The following is a 20,746-nucleotide window of genomic DNA, read 5'->3' as shown; positions in this document are numbered from 1 at the left end:
AAGTGCAGGGAACACCTGTCTCTGCTCCAAGCTGCTGTCAAAGAACACTGTCCCTTGTACGTTCCCTCCCTTTCCCCTTGTACAGATGGGCAAATTCCTGGTGACTTTCAATTAGGCTTTAGTCTAAGGACATGGTCTTCAGATCATTTTTACCTTTTCTTACATAAAGACAAGTACATTACACAGATATAGTATGTCATCCATCAGCTACTGCAAAGCTGATATTACTTGTCAATGGTCTAAGGTAGAGGTTCTCAATCTGTGGTTCGTGACCATTTTGAGGTTGAATGATCCTTTCACAGGGGTCACCTAAGACTATCAGAAAAGATATTTATACAATAATTTATAACAGTAGCAAAATTATAGTTATAAAGTAGCAGTGAAAATAATTGTATGATTTGGGGGGGGGGGTCACCACAACATGAGGAACTCTATTAAAGGGTGGCAGGATTAGGAAGATTGAGAACCACTGCTCTAAGGCAAAGTGAAGTACATTGAGAAGGGTTGGGGGAGACTGTACTAATCAGTTAGGCTAAATTCTGCTGAGAAACAACTGCCAAGTCTCAGTGGCATCCAATGGCAATGCTGTATATTGTTCTCAAGGTGTTCTTAAGTTGCAGCTTTGTTACATTTTTGCTCCAAGACCCAGATTGGACATTTTCACCTGCAGCAGTACAGAGCTCCTAGTGGAACAGACGTGGAAAGCACAGATTTCCTCCAACACTTAAAACAAATCACACGGTCACTCCTCCTTTTCACTAGACAGAACAAGACACCTGACCATTCCAGAGTTCAAAGTTCAATGTGGTGATTTTTTTTTTTTTTTTTTTTTTTTTGGTTTTTTGAGACAGGGTTTCTTTGTGTAGCTTTGTGCCTTTCCTGGAACTCACTCTGTAGCCCAGGCTGGCCTCAAACTCACAGAGATCCGCCTGCCTCTGCCTCTTGAGTGCTGGGATTAAAGGTGTGTGCCACCATTGCCCGGCCAATGTGGAGATATTTTATTTGTGCTGAAATGTGGAGATATTTTATTTGTGCTTTAATAAATAAAGCTTGCATGGAGATCAGAGGAAAAAGGCCAGCCATTATAAGTAAACAAAGAAGTCAGGCAGTGGTAGCACATGCAGGTAGGATCTCTGTGTTCAAGGCCACACTGGAAACAGCTAAGCATGGTGACACACACTTTTTGTTTTTTTTTTGTTTGTTTGTTTTTTGAGACAGGGTTTCTCACACCTTTAATCCCAGCACTTGAGATCTCATGTCTTGCTTGGGAAAGACATATGCCTTTAATCCCAGGAAATAATGGCAGGAAGCAGAAAGGTATATAAGGCACGAGGACCAGGAACTAGATGCTTTTAAGCTTTTAGGCTTTTAGCAGCAGTTCAACTGAGATCAATTTGGCTGAGAAGTTGGCAAGGTGAGGTTAGCTGTGACTTGTTCTGCTTCTCTGATCTTTCAGAATTCACCCCAATACCTGGCTCCCGTGTATTTCATTTATAAAGCCGTTCAGCAATTTGTGTTACAGTTCAACATCGTGAGGTATATAATATTCCCATGGGGAGGGGATGCCACATGCCACAGGCCATTTTTAAATTTGACAATTGGGACATTGAGTGTATCAGAGAGCGATGCAGAAAGCCTGAAACACTGACACAGTGCTGGCAGATACCTGTCCCACTTTGACTGATCATCACCAGAGCCCTCCACAGCACCACCCACTCAGCTCCTCCGTCCTGGCATAGGAATCACTAGGCCTGGTACTTCTCTTTATTCCCAGGTCTACTCAAGTAGAGTGGGGAGATGGAAGCATGTGTGGGATTCTCCAAGGCTCAGATTAAGCTATGATTTCCAATAGGTGGTGTTTAGTCTCTGCAGTGTTCAGGTGCAGTAGCAGGGTAGGTGACTGGGTTCTTGTAGCTCTTCACCTGTGAGACACCTTGAGTTCTAGACAGAGCACCAGACGGAACACAGGCCCATGGCCACAAGAAAGAAGAGTCTAAGCATGAGCAGTATGTTTAACATAGTCTTATATTTGGAAAAGCAGGTTAAAAAAACACTTGAAAATACAAGATAAGGTAATGGTTACTTATGTAAGTTTTAACCTTATATTGCTTGGCCATTTTTACATATAAATTATTGCTTCCTACTTTGATAAATACACAGCACAGTCATATACACAGAGGCAGAAAGCATGAACTATGAAAAGCAAACACTGTCAATGGCAGTCTGGTAATTCAACAAATGTTTCATATTTACCAGCTCTTAGAATGGTGGAAAACTACGAGGTGTAGTCCCTGAGAAGTTAGGTAGATGCCCAGACTGTGGGCTTTCTATCTTCTAATTGTTATCGCAAGCTGACAATGTCACAGCAGTCCTAAGCAATGAGATATCCAAAGGCAAGAGTCCTCGCTTCTGGTCATTGATTTCATCCTGGTATTTAATAACAGTGTAATACGAATACAATAAATAGGCTATGCAAATAAATATTACTCTGCTAAAAATGCTTAGTATATACAGCTTTGCTTTATACAGTAGTACATTTCATCTGACTTTTTTGGCAATTTTTTCAAAATGTGTTTTCTCTGGAGCAAAACTGGCCCACTCAGTAATGAGCAGGCTGAAATTTCAAGGACACGTCTTTGAAGTTGAGAAGAACTCCTATGCTGGACAGCTGCAGTGGCCCTTGTCTTCCAAACATTAGTGATTTGGTCCAATTCTGAAAAGCTTGGGTGGGTTGTGCCATTTAGTTCAGGGTCTGCAGTGCATGTGTTGTCTGTAGCAAAACCACAGGGCTGGGACTTCGGCAGTGTCAAGGGGCCAGCTCCAGGACCAGAAGTCTACACAAGCAGCCACTTGTCCACACCACTTACTCTTCATTCAGGTGCATGTGCATCTAGGAAATATGTCCCTGCAGACTAGGAGGTGTGGGACTTTATTCTCATGCCTCTAAATTCAAGGTATGTGCCACACTACTTGCTTGTAGATACTGGAGTAGGAAAAGGAATTTATTCTCAATGCAATTAAGGATACTAGAAAAGAGTGAATGTGAGTTATCCTATGTGCTACTACAACCATTTGGCAATTATACAGACTGTAAGTGAATTTCAAACCTGTAGGCTATGGAGCATCTGCAAATGCGTGTGTAAATTCTTTAAAATATTTGGAAAGTTGGTGACTTCCCCCAGATGAACTCATGTTCTGCCTCCCGTGCTAACTAGCAAGTGGGGCTGCTTGGCAGGAATGGAATGCCAAGACTCACAGGCCCCCTAGAGGGCTGTGCTCTTAGAAAGAGGTCCAGGTATCACTCACTGTTGAAGATCCCAATTATACAGGGTTTAGGGAGGGATGGGGATCTATGTAATCATAAAAATCCGAAGGAGAACTGGAAGAGACCCTAGACATCTCCTAGTCCACCTTCAGGGAGAGCAATACTGATTCTGGGGAGACCAAGGGGAGGCTCTGGAGAAGGAACCGGGTCAGCTGCCTTAGGAAGAGCTTCCTGTGGAACAAACAGGGTCTGACAATTCTGGAATATTCTCTCATTTCAAATTTAAGATTCTGCAAACCTCCTGAAGTCCCTAGATCTGCTGCCTGAGAAATCCCTAGAAACAGGTGTTAAGGTTGAAGATGTAGAGATTTCAGATATTCAGGAGACAGGATGGGAAAACAAATCCCACCTGACTTTTGCTTTGGGAAAAGCAAAGCAGGCTCTCCCGGCCTGTTCCCACTCATGTCCTACAGGATTTTCTAAGTATGCTAAGCATGATGCAGGTATGGCTTGTGCAGCCCAGTTGAGCTGGCGTCTAGACAGATGAGTTCTACTCAAACTGATCTCCACCTACAATGAGTTCTGAAGGGAAGGTTCTGCTTGGAGCAATGTAGAACTAATGTTGATACATTAGGTTAGAACACAGAGAGTATCAAATGGCCTGGTACGATTTCACTAGCCCAATCCTGGTTGCTAGCTTGGAGGAAAGACACAAGTGTTTGTGCTCTAAGTCTGTGGCATTCTCAGAAAGTGCCAAGGGCGTTGTGAGTGCTTGTGCTTGGTCACACACCAAGAAAGCCTGCTTTCCCTGGTTCTGAGGCTCTGCTCTCATCTGCTGGCTCTCAGGCCTGTGAAACATTTTCTCAGGGAACCAGTCCTAGCTGGAGTGTTTCCACAACGTCCCATAAGTTTCTAGGACTGAAATTTTACACGCTGGATCAGATGCAACCTCTTTGAAAGCTCTACCAAAAATTTTTCCATATAGTTCCTTCTAGCAGTATCTCAGGCTCATTGTGGTCCCAAGACCAGGAAACAGCGTGGCTCTCAAGGAGTCAGGAGGCAAGGGGCATACCTCAGATGATGGTGCTGAAGAGAGTAGGAAGCAGGTCTGTGTGGACACTCACCAGCCAGTCCCTCAAGGGTGTGAGGAACATACCCATACTCAGGATTGAAATGCATACACCTAATACATCAGATGGGGGCTTGCACATAGTGAAGAGCTATTGGGACAGCAGGCTTGTTTTAACCACAAGCTCTTTGCTTACTTGAGGATTCAGGGAAATCCCCTAACCAGTCCTTGAGAATTCCAAAAGGTGTTATTTGGTATATGAGGCCCGATTTGTAAAAAAAAAAAAAAAAAAAAAAAAAAAAAAAAAATATATATATATATATATATATATATATATATATATATATATATATATATATAAAGGAAAAAGGCAAATTGCAGAGAGGCTCTGGCTTTACTTGGGAAGTGGACTGTGGGGTTCCAACTCTCCAGTTAAGTCAGATTTTAGGCATTTCTGGGTACCTTTCAATCACTGAAAGACTGGTAAGCCCAACTGCTAAGCGATATATACTCCGCTTCACTCCTGCTCCCTCATGGGCTGACATTCTGCATCCTGTGGGCAGGGAGCCTGGTGGAGTTCTGCAAACACCAAGGCTGCATCAGGCACAAGAATGCAGAAGCTGGCAATTCTGTGATCTCAGTAAGTGGACACTGAGCACCCACCATCCGGGCCCAGGTTTTCTGAAAATCATGTTGCACTCAACGACAACAACAACAAAAATATATGTAAAGAAAGTTCCCAGAAACTGAACGCTGCCCAGTTCCTTATGGGATGAGAAACTCAGTCTGCCTTGCTTACAGGAGTACATCAGTGGTACAGAAGCTAGTTTCATCTGCACATACACTGGTAAATGATTGTGGAAGCAAAGAAGTGTGTGCCAGGCATTTCTTATTTGCACAGCAGGCCATGCCTGCCAAGGTTATGTCCAGTTTCTAGCTGTAGAAGCCTCTCCTCCTGGGCCCTCTGGAGATGCTCTCACTGGAGATGTCTCAGTCTCTTAATGGCCCACAGGCAGTCAAGTGGTACAGGCAGAGTGACAGTCCTTCCTGCTATACACACAATCTTACTGGAAAAAAACCAACAACCTGGCTGCTGTATATCAAGACATGTTTTCTCTTAATGCTGCCACACCATAAGCTGAGACTTGGACTGGATTGAAATCACCAGCATAAGAAAAACCCTGTTCCAAGGATGCTCTGATTCCTTTTGTCTTCTCACTGACAGCAGAGGTGGAGGGGGGCACTCTCCTGCCTCTAGTGGATGACGTCACTTCCCAAACTTGCTTTGGCTGGCTTTCCCACACTTGTCTCATGGTATGCTGATAAAACTCAGCAACCTCTTTTCTCACAGGAAGCAACATGCTGACCGGAGACCTTTCCTTCGCTCTACGTGCTGCAGTCACAGGGCAGAATGGCATGGCTCAGGCCCGGGGCTCCAGCCTGTGAGAGAGCTCGAACAGGGCCTGCTGGCTGTCGATGACATACAGGTGGTTGACATAGGACTTCAGCTCTTGCTGCTCCTTTGGAGACATGTCACTTCCTAGTTTTTAGAGGGAAAATGAACAATCAACGTCATGGGAGCAGTGGCGTTACTTTTGTGCAGTAAACCCCACACAAAGGGTTGAGAGTAGGCTAGTTCTAGAAGCAGCATCCTTGTCCCCAGAGATGAACGACTTCAGCTCAGATCAAGCAGGCTGACTGGCAAGGCATCCATACCTAACAGACTATTTAGAAGTCCTTTACAGATGAGGAAACTCAGCAGGCAGCCAGTAAATGCCATAGCTAGGATGCAAAACCAGGTCCCAGTGGTTCCTGAGCACAGACTCCCAAGCATTGGTCTGTAGTTTGTATATCTCATCTTGGAATTGTTAGGAATGAGCATCTGAACACAAAAGCTTACTCAATTATTTATTCAGCTTTATTTCTTTCTATTTTAGATTTCTGTACACTTTTTTGGTGTCCACAGAATAGAACCTCAGGAACAAGTACAGGAAAAGTGGGCTCACAAAATGTATGCACGGGCTAAAGAGTACCCAGGAGGATAAGGCAATCCAAAGAGGCCACAAGAGAGGCTTCAGTGAGCTGTGACTATGTGGATGCACTCCAGGGACAGCTCTCATAAGGATCCTGAGGTAAGGTGCATGGACAATGGGGGCAAGCCCAATACCACAGGAAAAGAGAAACAGAAAAGAACCCACATTAGGGAAGAGGAGAACTGACTGACAGAGCCACGGTGAGTCTCAGAGGATGCGAGCTCAGAAAAGGAGCATGTACTACAGCACTTCTGGGAAAAACAGTTTCCCTCTCTCCCATGAAGAATATGTCTGGTAAGAAAATAATTTGAGCTGTCCGCCATAGACAGCTTCTAATTCTTGGACTTCCTGGCCTCAGCAAATAAACACTGGAAGTTCAGCATTGCAACTGTGACTGGTAAGCTATAATTCTGGAATGTCTTTCTGGAAGACATTGGGAGATCGCTTTTAGTTTGGTAAACGCTGGCCAGCTGTACAGATAAATTTGTCAATAGCAAGCATTCAAAAGATGTCCCGATGAACAGTCCCAGCAATCATGCTGACCCTTGCATGGCACTCCATAGTTCATAACTGTTTTGAGTGATGTTTTCTTACCTTATCCCACATATTAGCATTGGTTAATGAGGCTCATAGAAAGAAATTGTTAAAAGGAGGTCAGATAATGTAGTCACAGCCTAATTTTAAGAACACACACCTGACAGCTAAGTTTTGCCTTTGCTTTGGGCTATGCAGAGTCCTCTGGTGAGTGGGAGGTTCAAGCCTGGTCAGCCAAGCCAGCATGACCCTCTTGCCCATACTGGGAATACACAAAAACTGTTTTTTGATAAATCAGACTGGTAGTTTTAGCTGAGTATTTGGTGATCACTTTGGAAGCAAAGGCCAATGGAAGAAATGTGAACGTGCACTGGGCATCTGAAGGACCTTTGTGGTAACAGTGCCACTCTATTATGACTGCACTGTGCTCATGGACTTAATGAAAACTTATAGAAGTGCATTTCAAGTAGTATCCACTGAATTGAATATTTAGAAAATCAGGTTCTGTATTTTATAATTCTCCTTCTCTACTTCATAACACATATAGGAGGTTCAGTTCCTAGTTGGCTTTGCTGGGGGATACTATCCACTATAGTAACGTCCATGAGCAGTACACTATAGAAAAAGCATTTGAAGAATGCATACCAAATAGTTAGGAGTACTTTCTTTGGCGGTGGTGGTGGGCTCTGATTCTCTATATATGCGATATTTTTGAAACAAACTGCAATGAAGATATATTACGTAAAGTATACTCCCACCGGGTTGCCCATCTGTGATTTATAATCATTGAACTGTATTTATTTTATTTCATGTATATGTGTGCATGCCTGAGCCCTCAGACATCAGGAGGTGTCAAATCCCTTGACCTGGAGTTACAGATGGGTGTGAATTACCGTGTGGGTGTTGGGAACTGAACCATGGTCCTCTGCAAGAGCAGCGTGTGTTCTTAACTTCCAAAGGCATTTCTCCAGCTCTCCACCCCCCACCCCCACCCCCTGCTTCTCTCCAGAGTTTCTCTGTGTAACTGCCCTGGCTGTCCTGGAACTAGCTCCATAGACCAGGCTGGCCTCTAACTCACAGAGATCTGTCTGCCTCTGCCTCCCAAGTGCTGGGATTAAAGGGGTGTGCAACCACCACCTGGCTCTCTCTCTCTCTCTCTTTTAAAATTACTATTTCTACCTGTAGAATCAGCACAGGTCAAAGTAATGGGCTGGGAAAGAAGCCAGGACTGCATGAATTAGCCTCTCTTAGCCTTGGCTCTGGGTTCTGCACCAAAGGGTTAAGGACGTCTGCTCACGGGAGGAGGGGCTTGGACCTGCCTTAACTGAATATACCAGGCTCTCCTGACTCCCCATGGGAGACCTTGCCTTGGAGGAGGCGGGAAAGGGGGGTGGGTTGGGGGAGAATGCTGGGGGGCAGGAGGAAGGAGGACAGGGGAATCTGTGGTTGGTATGTAAAATGAATAGAAAATCTCTTAATAAAATAATAATAATAAAAAAAGGATGCCTGCTCACTAGGATGGGCAGGATCCTGCTGTCCAGGTAAAAGCTCCTGCCACTTTGTCAAGATAATTTCCTTCCTTCTTGCAAAACACTAACACCATTGAAACACAGGGTAGATATGACTGAGATTCAAAATGGAAAAAAAAAATCCTGCATATATAGTCTCAGGAAAGATTCTACAAAAGTGCTCAGGAAAAAAACCAAAAACTTTTTCAACTGATAGGAAGTTTGGGTTGAAGAGAAGAAAAACAGTGGAAGGCTACTTCAGGCGCCCTAATAAACCACAGATCTATTCCAGGAAGGTCTCCTAGCAAGGAGGCTAGAGGCAGGGCCATGCTGCTAAACTCATCAGTAAATCTGAGGGGCTGGGCAAGCAAAACGGAGAAGGGGATGGGGTGGGTGGGTGAACTTCTGTCTGTCTGATTGCTTGCACAAGGGGGCAATGATCTGCCACATCTTGTCTTACTCTACATTCCAAAGATGCAGTGAGGGAGCACAATAAAAACCTAGAATATAAATAAAGCACGCACATTGATACATATACTTCATAATTTGTTTGAATTTAGGGTCATTAAGTATTTCTTGAATGGCCACAGTCAGTATCACTGAGAAGTCAGTATGCATTCCACCCCAATTTCAATTACTCACCAAACTGGTTACTTCTGCAGTGTCTCAGGGTTCGGACAGTGTCTGCAATCATGTGCTGAAAGACAGAGGGGAGAGTACGGCAATGAAGGACCACTGAGGCAGCAACACCTGCAGGGACAGACGGCAGCCTAGCGCTTTGGGTAAAAAGCGAAGAGTTCAGCTTGGAGCTGGACACAATTTTAATTGATTATGTTAATCTTGGATTATTCAAGAGTATAGAGTTTGCGTCAGCAAAAATAGTGGCTCCCAGATAGTGGAGATGTGCTGAACCACAGGAGAACATGCTATCTTTACTGCCCCCAACTTCCTGTCCACATTTGCTTGTGAGTTCCTTGAAGGTGAGGTGTTGCCTTCTCTTCATGAAGCCTTGTTGAGGCCTCCCTTCTGAGGAGTACAGCATACACTGACTCTGAGTTACTGTCACCGCTGGGACTTTTACCTTCCTCCTAATCAGGCACCACCAGAAGACTCTGCATACTCAGGACACAGGCTCACGTGTGTGCCACTGCCCCAGTTACAGGGCTGGGGATCAAACCCAGGGACTCCTGAATGCTCAGCTGGCAACTCCACTAATTGAGCCTCATCTATGGCTCCCATGCATGTCCTGAATGGAGGCAGAGAGTTTGTGCATTCAAGGGCTCAAACAGTGGTGGGACCTGAAGGACTCGTGGAAGAAGAGTGTCTACATCAGCATTTTTACAAAGGCCATTTTGTTTCTCACTTATATTTCCTTACTGTCTTTAGTATTCTAATTTGATTTCTTTCCTTTAGTTCCTCACTGATCTCCAGACTAACGTTATCTGAAATGCACAGCTTTTGGAAGAGGAGACCATGCTTAGGCCTTGTGCATATCAGGTAAGTGTTCTACCACTGAGCTACCACAGTCCCAGACTTTTTTTTTTATTTTTAAGATTTCTAGAGAGTGTCTCACCTGCTTGCCCAGGCTGGCTTAGAACTCCCAATCTTACTGCCTCAGCCTCCTGAGTAGCTGGTGTCACAGACCTACACCACCAGGCCTGGACAAGATTTCTTCATCTCATACCTGTGTCTCTACAATAATCCTTTAGCTCACTCTGCTATTTTTCACTGTTCCATAATGGTGGGAAACCTAGTGTTTTAGAAGAACTACCCTCCACTAGGGATAGTTCCTCCCACACAGATGCCAGAATATTCTAACAATGTTGTCATAGTAGATCCTATTCTCTGGAGAGTGACGGGAACTCCTTACTTGGTTTCAAATCAAAACCCAAATATCTCATTATCCAAGGATCAACACCAATTCATTATCTGGTCCTCCAGGCACCGTCTTCACAACCTGCCTGCACAGGTCAGTCACAGGAGCACCCACAGATGACAAACAGTGAGTTATTGCTAACAGAATAATGCTAACAATAAAATGTCCTCACTTAAAATCCAACGAGATGACAGAAACGCTATCAGGATTCAACAGTCTGATTAAATTATCCTGGCTACTGTTCGGCTCATTCAATTCTCCTCCATAGGAGAGAGTTCAGTGGGGCAGCCAGGCGGCATTTGAAGAGGAAATGAGACCTGACTCACGTCTGTGTGAATGCATTGTTACATTTCCTTCCCCAAATTCTACCCCAATTCCCAGGACAGACTTTCCGTTGTTTCAGTCTGTGGCGTCACGCCGATCCCTATCCTGTGACATTTGTGCAGTACTGAGAGGCTGGGCTGACGTAAGGCTCAGTGCTGTGTGCAGCACGAGATCGCAGTCCTGATTCCCATCTCTGCGTTTTCCGACAGGACGGGAGGCAGACACATCAAAGATCATGCTCGTAATGTCAGGGGATGAAAGAAAAGGACAGAATCCTCTGCTCCTTCAACATTTCATAGCTTGAGGTGGAAACATCTAGAGCTGCTGAGGCAGCAAGGAACTTAGCCCAGGGAACAATGGGGATCTTATTGCACCTGATGAGCACTTCTGGATCTGCATGTGGTCTGATTTAATGTGCAGGCCTGTGTCAGCCAGATAAAGATAACACCCTGAATTATCTGCTGACTGCCTGAAGTTAACATCCACCGTGAGGAACTGGCTACTCATCAGCTAATTCACTTAGGTCCCATTGGTTTATTATTGTGAAAGATGATCCTGTTTTAGCTTCAATGAAACCTTGTCCTCTGCTAAGAGACACTCTCTAAGAATACTGTCTCTACAAAGATGTTCCAGCTCCTGAGTGGAACGCTGGCCTGAGTATGAGATGAAATTGATTTTTGTGTTTCTGAAAAAAAAAAAAATTCTAATCTCATCTGTCTTTTTCACAAAGGAGGGTCAACTCAAGGCATGCTGAATTTGAAGAGCCACTTGCATTTCAAGTGGTTTGAGGACCAGGCCATCATTACTGTAGTTTCCTCTCTTTAGAAATGATACACAAGGGCCTGGGGAAATGGCTCGGTGAGCAAGAGCATTTGCAGTGCAGGCATGAGGGCTTGAATTCAACTCTCCAGAACCCACATAAAGAGCTTCCCATGGCTATGCATGTGCCTGTAACCTCAGCACCACAGGGAACAGGGAGTAGGATAGGAGGCTGGCTGAGGCTTGCTGGTCACCACCTTAGCTCCAGGTTCAGGGAGAGACCCTCTCTCAAGGGTGGAAAGTGATAGACCAGGACACACATACACACACACTGCACACACGCATGCACGCACGCACACATTCAAGGAATGATGTGCCAGTAGGTGTCTGATGGCCAAGGACCTGCTGGATTTTGTTTGCTTGTTTGAGGTAGCATCTTGTCCTGTAGCCTAGGCTGGCCTGGAACTCACTATGTACCTCAGGCTGACCCTCCTAGCCCAGTTTCCTGAGTGCTGGGATTATAAACTCAGGCTCAGCTTCCATGCTGTTTTCTTAAACGTTCTTATGGACATAGTGGAGTCAATATTTATACCTTGTGTCAGCCTACTGTTGAGCTCCACTGAATTGCTGGGGGAAAGAAAAGACCACAGACAATGAAGAAAGGGAGAGGGTGGAAAGAGCTTGAAGCCTCTCATGGCTCTTTCTGTTTGAGCCTGTTTGGAACTGTTCTTTCATGCTGTGACGTTATCTGAGGAGAAAGAGCACAAGGAATGGAGCCAAGCCACTGTTCGCCTTAGGGTGAAGGTCAACTCCCAGTCTGCTCTGAAGAGGTAACCGTTTTTAAGGAGTGCAATGGCCTTCCTACATCCCCACAGGGTCAGAGGGGAAAACACCTCAGACCCACAAAGACTTCCAGGCCAGGTGACATGGTACATCCCAGATCTTCACACATGCCCTACAACGCTCTTCTGGTGATTTGAAACATATTGGACATATTGGACAGGAGGCAAAGTAAGTTCTGACCAACAGCTTCATATCCCTGTGACCATTCATAAATACCAGATAGAGATGAACTTGCTTAGGCTAAGAATTCTAGTGACTGAGACTTTGGTTGCTAAGGGGCAAGCTGGGGTCCTCAGGGAATCACAGAACAATACAAAACAAGATGAAAATCCCTCCACATTCCCACTGCTGGCCATGTTGGTTTCACCGTAGCATGTGAAACAACTGAGCTCTGATTCTAAAATATTTGGGGCAGAAAGAAAGAAAGAGACTTGAAACAAAACACATCTGCATCTCAACTCCCCAAATAACTGTCCCAAAGCCGTCATCTTCCGAGTTGCTAAGGGCTACTACGGAGCGAGGCTGGAGGATGTCTATCTTTGAGAGAGTCTGGTAGTTCGGGTCTGGGGTGTTGGGTGAAGGAGCTAACTTCACTCTTCCTGTGTGCCTCAGCCCCTGTGTGTCCTGGGGGCCTTGTGACTAGAACGGAGAGATAAGAAGGCAAGGTCAGACACCAGACACCATTTGGAGACTTCAGTCTGAATGCTCTTTAAACAGTTCGTACGGGATTTGGTCTGGGGCCTCAGCCTCAACTGACCTTCTCTGAAGCCTGACTCCAGTCTCATAGGGATGGTTCCTGAAAGAGCTCATGCAAATCCACTGTCATCACTGAAAAGGCCACTCAAAGGTCAGGAGGATCCCTAGAGAGGAGTGCTGGGATCACCTTTGACCATGATGTAACATTTCATCTATGACACTAAAGGTCATCTGTCAGAAAAATGCCTTCCTCTGGTCACTAGGCTGAGTGTGGGGCACTGCTATGGGGTCCCCCCTCAGGCCCACTCAGCTCTGTAGATAGCTTCTTTGTGGTGCAAGGGTAGAAGGGTTGAGGGGCCCACCGAGGATAAACTGTGACTGTCCTGAAAGGGTGGTTAGGGAGAAACCTCCCAGGAATGTTCGTACACAAGAGGCCTGACCAGGTCCCTGCATCCATCAGCAGGGAGGTCCTGCAGCAGAGGCCAATAAGGAGGCAGCCTTTCCCCTCACCTGTAGAACCCATGAATCTCAGGTGCATATCCAAGCTTGGGGTTCTAACAGACAGACACAGCTATCTGGGATGACTTTCTTGCTCACTGACTTAAAGTGGTTTACCCTGGGGCATCCTGGCATGCTTATGCAGACACTGAGCTCTCCTGTGGGAACTGCTCCTGACAGCACCTTCATGCCTTTATACCTGGTTCCATACTGTTTACCCAGTCACCGGTGCTAAGCTAACGAGATACTACTTAAAAGAATAAAAGGCAGATTCTCAAAGTCTTGCCAGCCTAGTGATGACATCGTTACACACGCAGCAGAGACCCTGAGGTCACTCTGTGCACAGCAGAGAAAAGGTACCCAGACCGTTTGCTTCCTGGAGCAGGAAAGACAAGCATGCATTTCCCTTACAGAGAGGAAAAAGGAGAAGCAATGAAGTTTACATACCAGCTTTTCGAAGTTGACAAGATTATCCAAGAATGTTTTATTTCCTTCATGAATAAACGTTACATCTGCAAGTTAAAAACAAGATAAATATACTATTAGGAAGAGATCCTGAAACAACAAACGTTTAGAAATAAGGCAATTTATGATTTTTTTTCTTAAGCATTTTGGAATTACGCCACATATTTGACAAGGTGACTTGAAACTAACCCTGTACAACAATAAGTTTAGGGGGCAGCATAGCCTTCTTGAAATACTTGGCATTTACAGTGAAGAGTTGATTTTAACTTGCGTGATATCAGCTGATGCAATTTTGTAATTTAATTGATCCATTATGTTTTTCAGGTCAAAAGACTGAGCAGAAAATAAATAAATATTCATAAGCAACAGGGATTTAATATTTATATATTTGCATAAAACCTTGTTTAGCCAGTGTAAATGGGACTTTCTTTAGTTAAAACAGTTTAGATTCAGATTTCCAAGTTTACATTAAAAACATGAAGAAATTAAAAAGTTTGGTTTCCAAAGCCTGTGTATCAGAAGTGATGTGACTGGGAGAGAGACAGCATCGCTAGGAAGATTAAACAGGAAAGGCAGCAGAAGGAAGGGTTGCTTTTTGGAAAAAGGGAAAATTAAATCTGGTTTGAGATTTACTAGGGTTTTTTTTTTTTTTTTGGTTTTTCGAGACAGGGTTTCTCTGTGTAGCTTTGCGCCTTTCCTGGAACTCACTTGGTAGCCCAGGCTGGCCTCGAACTCACAAAGATCCGCCTGCCTCTGCCTCCCAAGTACTGGGATTAAAGGCATGCGCCACCACCGCCTGGCTGAGATTCACTAGGTTTTAAGTGACCAAGGTGCTGGGGTCCAGTTCAGTGGCTGGGCCTGTGTTTAGTGGTGAGGGCTTGGGTCTTCCCACTGTCTCAAAGATGTGGCTGAGGATGCTAAAAGAGAGACCTCCTTTCGTCTGAAAGAGTGACTCTTCAAGAGGTAAAGATTTGGGAACGAGACATATTAAGCTAGCATCTGAGGCTCTGGGGATTTCTGGCCTACAAAAATGGATGAGACAGTGCATAATGGAACCTTAGCATCTTCACAGCCAAGGACTGCAGTACGAATTATTCAACTTAAAGAACAGTAAATACTCCTGCTGTCACTAACAACAGACCCAGTCGAAGCTGTTGAAACAGGTGTTGCCGAAACCTGACTGCAACACTGTGAGCTTGTGCTCCCAGGGCCCCTGGAAGGCAGCACACACTGAGACACACCTGTCCCCAAGGTGTCCCTGCATGCAGTATGGCTTGCTATAGTGACATGAGCTTTTCATCCTTTGTAGACTTCTATAAACAGCCGCTCACAGAACCATTCACAATTCATTACACAATAGCTTACTAATTTTCATGGTTTCGCCTTCAGAAATTCCCACAACACAAGATTTCAAAAAGAGTAGCTCGCGAAGTTCGCGTTTACATTTTGTATACAGCAAACACTACTCTGCATTCACTTAGCCACTATGAAACACAGCCTAGGAGCTTGGCCTCACGGGTTCCTTTCAGTGGCTGGTGCCCCCTACCCCCACCCCATGCTCCTAAGGATGGCGACGGCCAGTGACAATATTATCAGGCACAGCTTCAGGTTTTTACATGAATTGACCCACTTAGTCTCACGAAGGCTTTCTAAGGCGGCTGCAGGAAGTAAGCATGCAGAGAAACAAGGGCTCAAGAGACAGTCACAGCTAAATCATGCTGATGCCATTGGCAGAGCCGGGAATCAGTGGTAGGGAGGGCAGGGTCCTTCAGACATGGGCGTCAGGCTATGGAAAGACTTAGGTCTCTCACTTCCGGTTAGAGTCCACCTGCTGGGCTTCTGCCACACCTGTCACCTCTGCAACTTGTAAGTTGTCTCCCACATCCTTTCCTGAATGTCTTCCCACTTGACCTCAGCTCTCCCCATAGGCTCTCAGGGCTTGTTGAAGGCAGCAGGTAGGATAGGTGCTCTACTCAGGAGTGTGAGTGTGTGTGTGCGTGCATGTGTGTGAGTGCATGTGTGTGTGAGTGCATGTGTGTGTAAGTGTGAGTGTGTATATGTGTGAGTGTGTGAGAGTGCACGTGTGTCTGAGTGTATGTGTGAGTGTGTGAGTATGAGTGTGTGTGAGTGTAAAAGTGCATGTGTGTAGTGTATGTTTGTGAGTGTGTATGAGTGTGTGTGAGTGCATGTGTGAGTTTGTATATGTGTGAGTGTGTGAGTGCGTGTGTGTGTATATGTGTGAGTGTGAGTATGAGTGAGTGTGAGTGCATGTGTGAGTGTGTATGTGTATAAGTGTGTGTGAGTGCATGTGTGTGTGAGTGTGAGAGTATGAGTGTGTGAATGTGTAAGAGAGTATGAGTGAATGTGAATATGTGTGAATGTGTGAGTGTGAGAGAGTATGAGTGTGTGTGTGTATGAGTACGTGCACATGTATGTCTCATGCTAGTGTGAGCTGCAGAAAGCTGGAGTACAGAAGGGACTGGTGAACAGAAAGCTGAAGAGTGGCGAGGGGACAGAGGCTGGCCCGAGGAGAAGAAAGGCTTCACACCTGAGGGTTTCTCACTGGGAGCTACTACTTACCACAGGAACCATGGGAGGTCTAACCCTTCCTGCACACACAGACCCTGAGTTCAGCCTCTCTTCCCCATTTTCTAATGAAAGCATCTTGAATTAGAAGGTACAGAAGCGAGAGCAAGAGTTGTCACTAAAGCTAGTTACTCTAAAATAGTTCAAATAATTATTCAGTTACAATGTCTAAGAATTAAAGTGGTTTATTTCTAAAGTGTCCACTAGTAGCCATGATACACATTTTTGTATTTTTCCTTTCTTTTTAAAGATGGAGTTTCATGTAGCCAGGATGGTCTCTAACTGGGCCTATAGTTGAGGATGACCTTAAACTCTTGATCTATCTGGCTACCGTCTCTGGAGGGCTGGGATCTTAGACCTGTACCACCATGGCTGGTTTATGCAGAGCTGAGGACTGAATGTCTCCTGCACTTGAGGCTGGCACTCTACCAGCTGAGCTACACCCTCAACCATCATCTTATTTTTCTTTGGAAATTATTCCAGATAAGAATGAAAGCTTTAAGTAAAAGATAATAATACTGATAAAAGAAAAAAAATAAGTGCTTATTTAAACTCAAAAAGGTTTCTACTGCTTCTTCTGGAATGAGTGAATGTAGTTTCAACAGAAAAGAAGCAAATTTGTTTTGCCGCCGCCAAACGGTCTAAACTCATCGGAGCAGAAGGCGGCATGCATGCTCAGGTGAGTGAGTGTCTCAACTGCATGAGGTTTCTGAAGCACTAAGGGACAGGATCGCTTCTTTCTAAGTTTAAAGGACACTTAATGGAAGACAGTGCCTTGCAAGCATTTATTGTTTCTGGTTTTTCTCATCCAAATCAATTCCTTTCCCACACATTTGCTCATTCTCTACTGTTTCCATTTGTGTTTAAACAATTTCAAGAATTGCTTTCCACCTGCCACCACTCGCCCTCCAGCTGAAGGTACTGCACTTTGCAACAGTATCTATGAGCCTGCATAAATGTATCCTAACACAGGTAAGTACAAAAAGAAAGCAAATAAACCTTTAAACTATAATTTTGTTATTTCAGTCTCTCCTTACTCTCCTTTACTCACTTGTTTTGAAAAGATTCCTTAGCCTGCACAAATTATGTCCTGCACCCCTCCATTGTCCTAACACCAGTTCCTTGTTTCACAGCAATCGAGGAAGACTAATGTGTGTCTCTAGAGAGGCACAGACACAGTAGTCCTCCAGGACAGGCATAAGAGGGAATGCCAGCTTAACTGTCAGCTGGGATGGAAGTGAGAGGAGTTGGGGAGGATGGCCAGGCCATGTCAGTCAGCAATGCAACTCCCTTCTGGAGTCATTTATGAGGCCAGCCAAAGGAACCTGATTCTGTAGACATCATCTCTGAGAGGCAGAGGTCGGATGAAGGTGTCTTTCTACAAAACCCCTTGGAACAATTAAAATGTAGCCAAGGAACATTTTCCCCCAATTCCCTTTCCCTGGGGTACACAGAAGGTCAGGAGTTCAGGCCAGATTCAGTAGCCTTCCCTCCCACTGATGCCCTGTCTGACAGATCACTGAGACGTCAGCAAGTCTAACTGGCATGTTTCACATGAACTGTGTGTGTGCTACAGAAGAGAGCTCAGTGGTAAATGGGCTGTCAGATACCTTCCCAGCTAGATTCCACTTCTTGGAGACAGAAAAAAACACTCTACCAATTTTCATGTGCTGCATAGCTTCTGTCGAATGACAGGATTTCTCACACATCAGTACACTATGCACTGCTGTCTCTGAAACTCGGATGTAAACAGACACTGCTAGCCCTTTGGGCTCTGTATGCTAGCCTTATTCTTGTTTAAGTATGTCATGGTATTAAAGAAAATAATACAGGGCTTAGTAACAAAGCAGTATAAACACACAAGTTTCTAGAGACAATGCTTTGACACTATTCAAGTACAATATACATTCTAGACATTTAAAAAACAACTGGGTATTTGAAAAACAATTCCATGCAAATATAGAGGTATAAAAGCTGAGGCTATTATAAGATATTAACTGAGAGTCCCATTTTTTTTTTCTGCTGTAGTTAGAAGGAGACATTTCTGGAAGATGACATTGCACACCATAACAGATAGGAAATCATTACCTTTAAGCAATAAGGGCATGAAAGGGATTTTTGGTGGCTTCATCTTTTTGAATGCATCCCTGTAGGCTTTGTGGTTTAGGGAAGGATCCTGCCAACAAAGCAGATCACACAGAGAAAGAAAAATCAATGCACTATAGAAGCAATGCTCAATCTACATCTGCTGTACAATTTGAACATGATTAGATATAGATAGGTTCTTCCTGAGAATGAGGTGGATAAAGGTTTCCTTGGAGAATAAACCCACTAATTAGGGGAGGAAATCTAGGCAATGTGTGGAATTCAAGTTATTGGTTTACAATAATGGGAGACGACTGTAAAAGAGACCTGCACCTCCTGATTGCCCTATCATTTTCCTCAAATAGGGTCTTCAAGTGCCGTTTCCTCTGCATAATTTCTATCATGAGGTAACCTCCAAGTCTTTTGTTAAAGTGCATGGCAAAGAGAAACTGCCCTTGGAACACAAAGACCACGCCAAATGCTAAAACAAGCCACAGACCTTATATGTAAACCTAAGAAGCAATAAGTAACGGAGGAAAGATTAATGCAGAGCACACTAATTACTCACCAAATTTATATCAACCACTTTCATGTTGTGAAACGGAAAATGCCTTGTGAAAAAATCATGTGGATTTCACAGGGAGAGGAGGCAGCATCAGTGGATATTATGCTTCATTGCTTACCTACATCTACCATCTATTTGTTTATCTATCATCTATCCACCTACCTACCTACTTACCATCTATTATTTAGCCTTAAATTTTTAAATTAAAAAAATTCTGAAATTTTATCTTTCTTTCCTTTCCTCCATCCAACCCTTCTCTTGAACCTGCCTCCTTGTTCTCTCCCAAATTTATGGCCTCTTTTTCTTCAATGTGTGTGTGTGTGTGTATGTGTGTGTGTGTGTGTGTGTGTGTGTGTATAAAACATCTTATATATGTGTGTGTATTCCCAAATATATAAATATAACCTGCTCAAGCTGCATAATGTTCCTTGCATCTATATGACTTTAGGGCTGATCACTTGGTACTGGACAACCAACCAAATGGGTCTTCCCCCGGAGACTATTTCTCCACTCTGAGTATATTCTAGTTGCCTATAGTTCTTTGTCTAGAGTTGGTTTCCCATGAGACCTTTTTCCCCCCTTCCAAGTTATCATGCCGATTGCATCATTTATTTTTAAGACTGGGTCTTATTTCACAGTCCAAGCTGGCCTGGAACTTGCAATCTTCCTGCCTCAGCCTCCCAAAGCACTAGGATTATATCACCACGCCCAGCTCAAAACTGTAATGTTTAGATTCAAGCAATCAGTTTAGGCATTGATATCATGAAGAACAGTAAGTGGAACCCTGAACTCAGAAGGAAATAGCACTAATATTAGTTTGAAGAATAAGTCCCGTTTACTTACCGTTAAGCTTTCAAGTTCAGAGAAAAGTTTCTTAAACTTCCCAGGAATTTTCTTAAAACAAAACAAAACCACAGTCAGCAATCACAAAGGTCATAGAAGGCAGCTGTTCTGAGAAGTGGCACGATGGGACATTGCATTGAGTTCTGCTTACTCATGACACAAATACCTATCCTGGGGCTCTACCTTGATTTCGTCTCATTATGCAATTTTTCATCATCCCCTCAACATGACCATCGTTAGTCATGTTGCTAAAAATATCTTGGCAGCCACATGACAAAGGAATCCAGCTGGCTAGACATTCTACACACTGGTGGTTATTTAGTGAACACAGGTTTCAGTCCCGTGTTACATCTCTGATGAATGTGCTCATCCTTCTAATAGCCTGACCAAGTGGGAAATAACAATGTTGGTGGGATGTTTTCTATATAAATGGCAACAAGGCATGCACAACAGAGACCAGATAACAAGATGGTGAAAACCTTAGGTGATTCAGCTTGCACTTTAGAGGATGGACTCACTGAATCTGAAGAGCAACAGGAGGCTTATAAAATGACAGAATGTGTGTCGGCACCGTCCTCCCAGGTGAACATTCAGGCCATGAGAAGGGACCTCGCAATGTTCCAGACTGCTTTTAACAAGAGCAGGAGAAAACACAGCCTTTCACACTGCCTTAGTGGCCTGTCGTAGAAAGCTGACCTAACCAAGGCTCTGTGAATTCTGCCCCTGCCCCTGCCCCTTTCCAGCTGTGTGTTTAGTGTGAATCTGCACCTTCTCTGGTCTCAGCCTTCAGCAACAAC

General features: G+C 44.3%; 1 protein-coding gene across 1 annotated transcript in view; it reads right to left on the bottom strand.

The window, feature by feature from the left end:
• Nucleotides 1-4,695: 4,695 nt before the first annotated feature.
• The window catches only part of Rapgef5 (Rap guanine nucleotide exchange factor 5), a 100,092-nt gene continuing 84,041 nt past the window's right edge, over nt 4,696-20,746 (bottom strand). Inside the window, exons 14-18 of the mRNA XM_059279578.1 lie at nt 19,950-20,000; nt 18,545-18,632; nt 13,853-13,917; nt 9,052-9,106; nt 4,696-5,874 (exon numbers count right to left, since the gene is read on the bottom strand). Of these exons, the coding sequence (XP_059135561.1) occupies nt 5,756-5,874; nt 9,052-9,106; nt 13,853-13,917; nt 18,545-18,632; nt 19,950-20,000 (378 nt within the window). The 3' untranslated portion in view covers nt 4,696-5,755. The remainder of the gene's footprint in view (nt 5,875-9,051; nt 9,107-13,852; nt 13,918-18,544; nt 18,633-19,949; nt 20,001-20,746) is intronic.

This window comes from Peromyscus eremicus, chromosome 14 (assembly GCF_949786415.1).
Source record: "Peromyscus eremicus chromosome 14, PerEre_H2_v1, whole genome shotgun sequence".
NCBI lineage: Eukaryota > Metazoa > Chordata > Mammalia > Rodentia > Cricetidae > Peromyscus > Peromyscus eremicus.
Note: the sequence above shows the minus strand (reverse complement) of the source record. Positions and strands in the feature narration are given on the sequence as shown.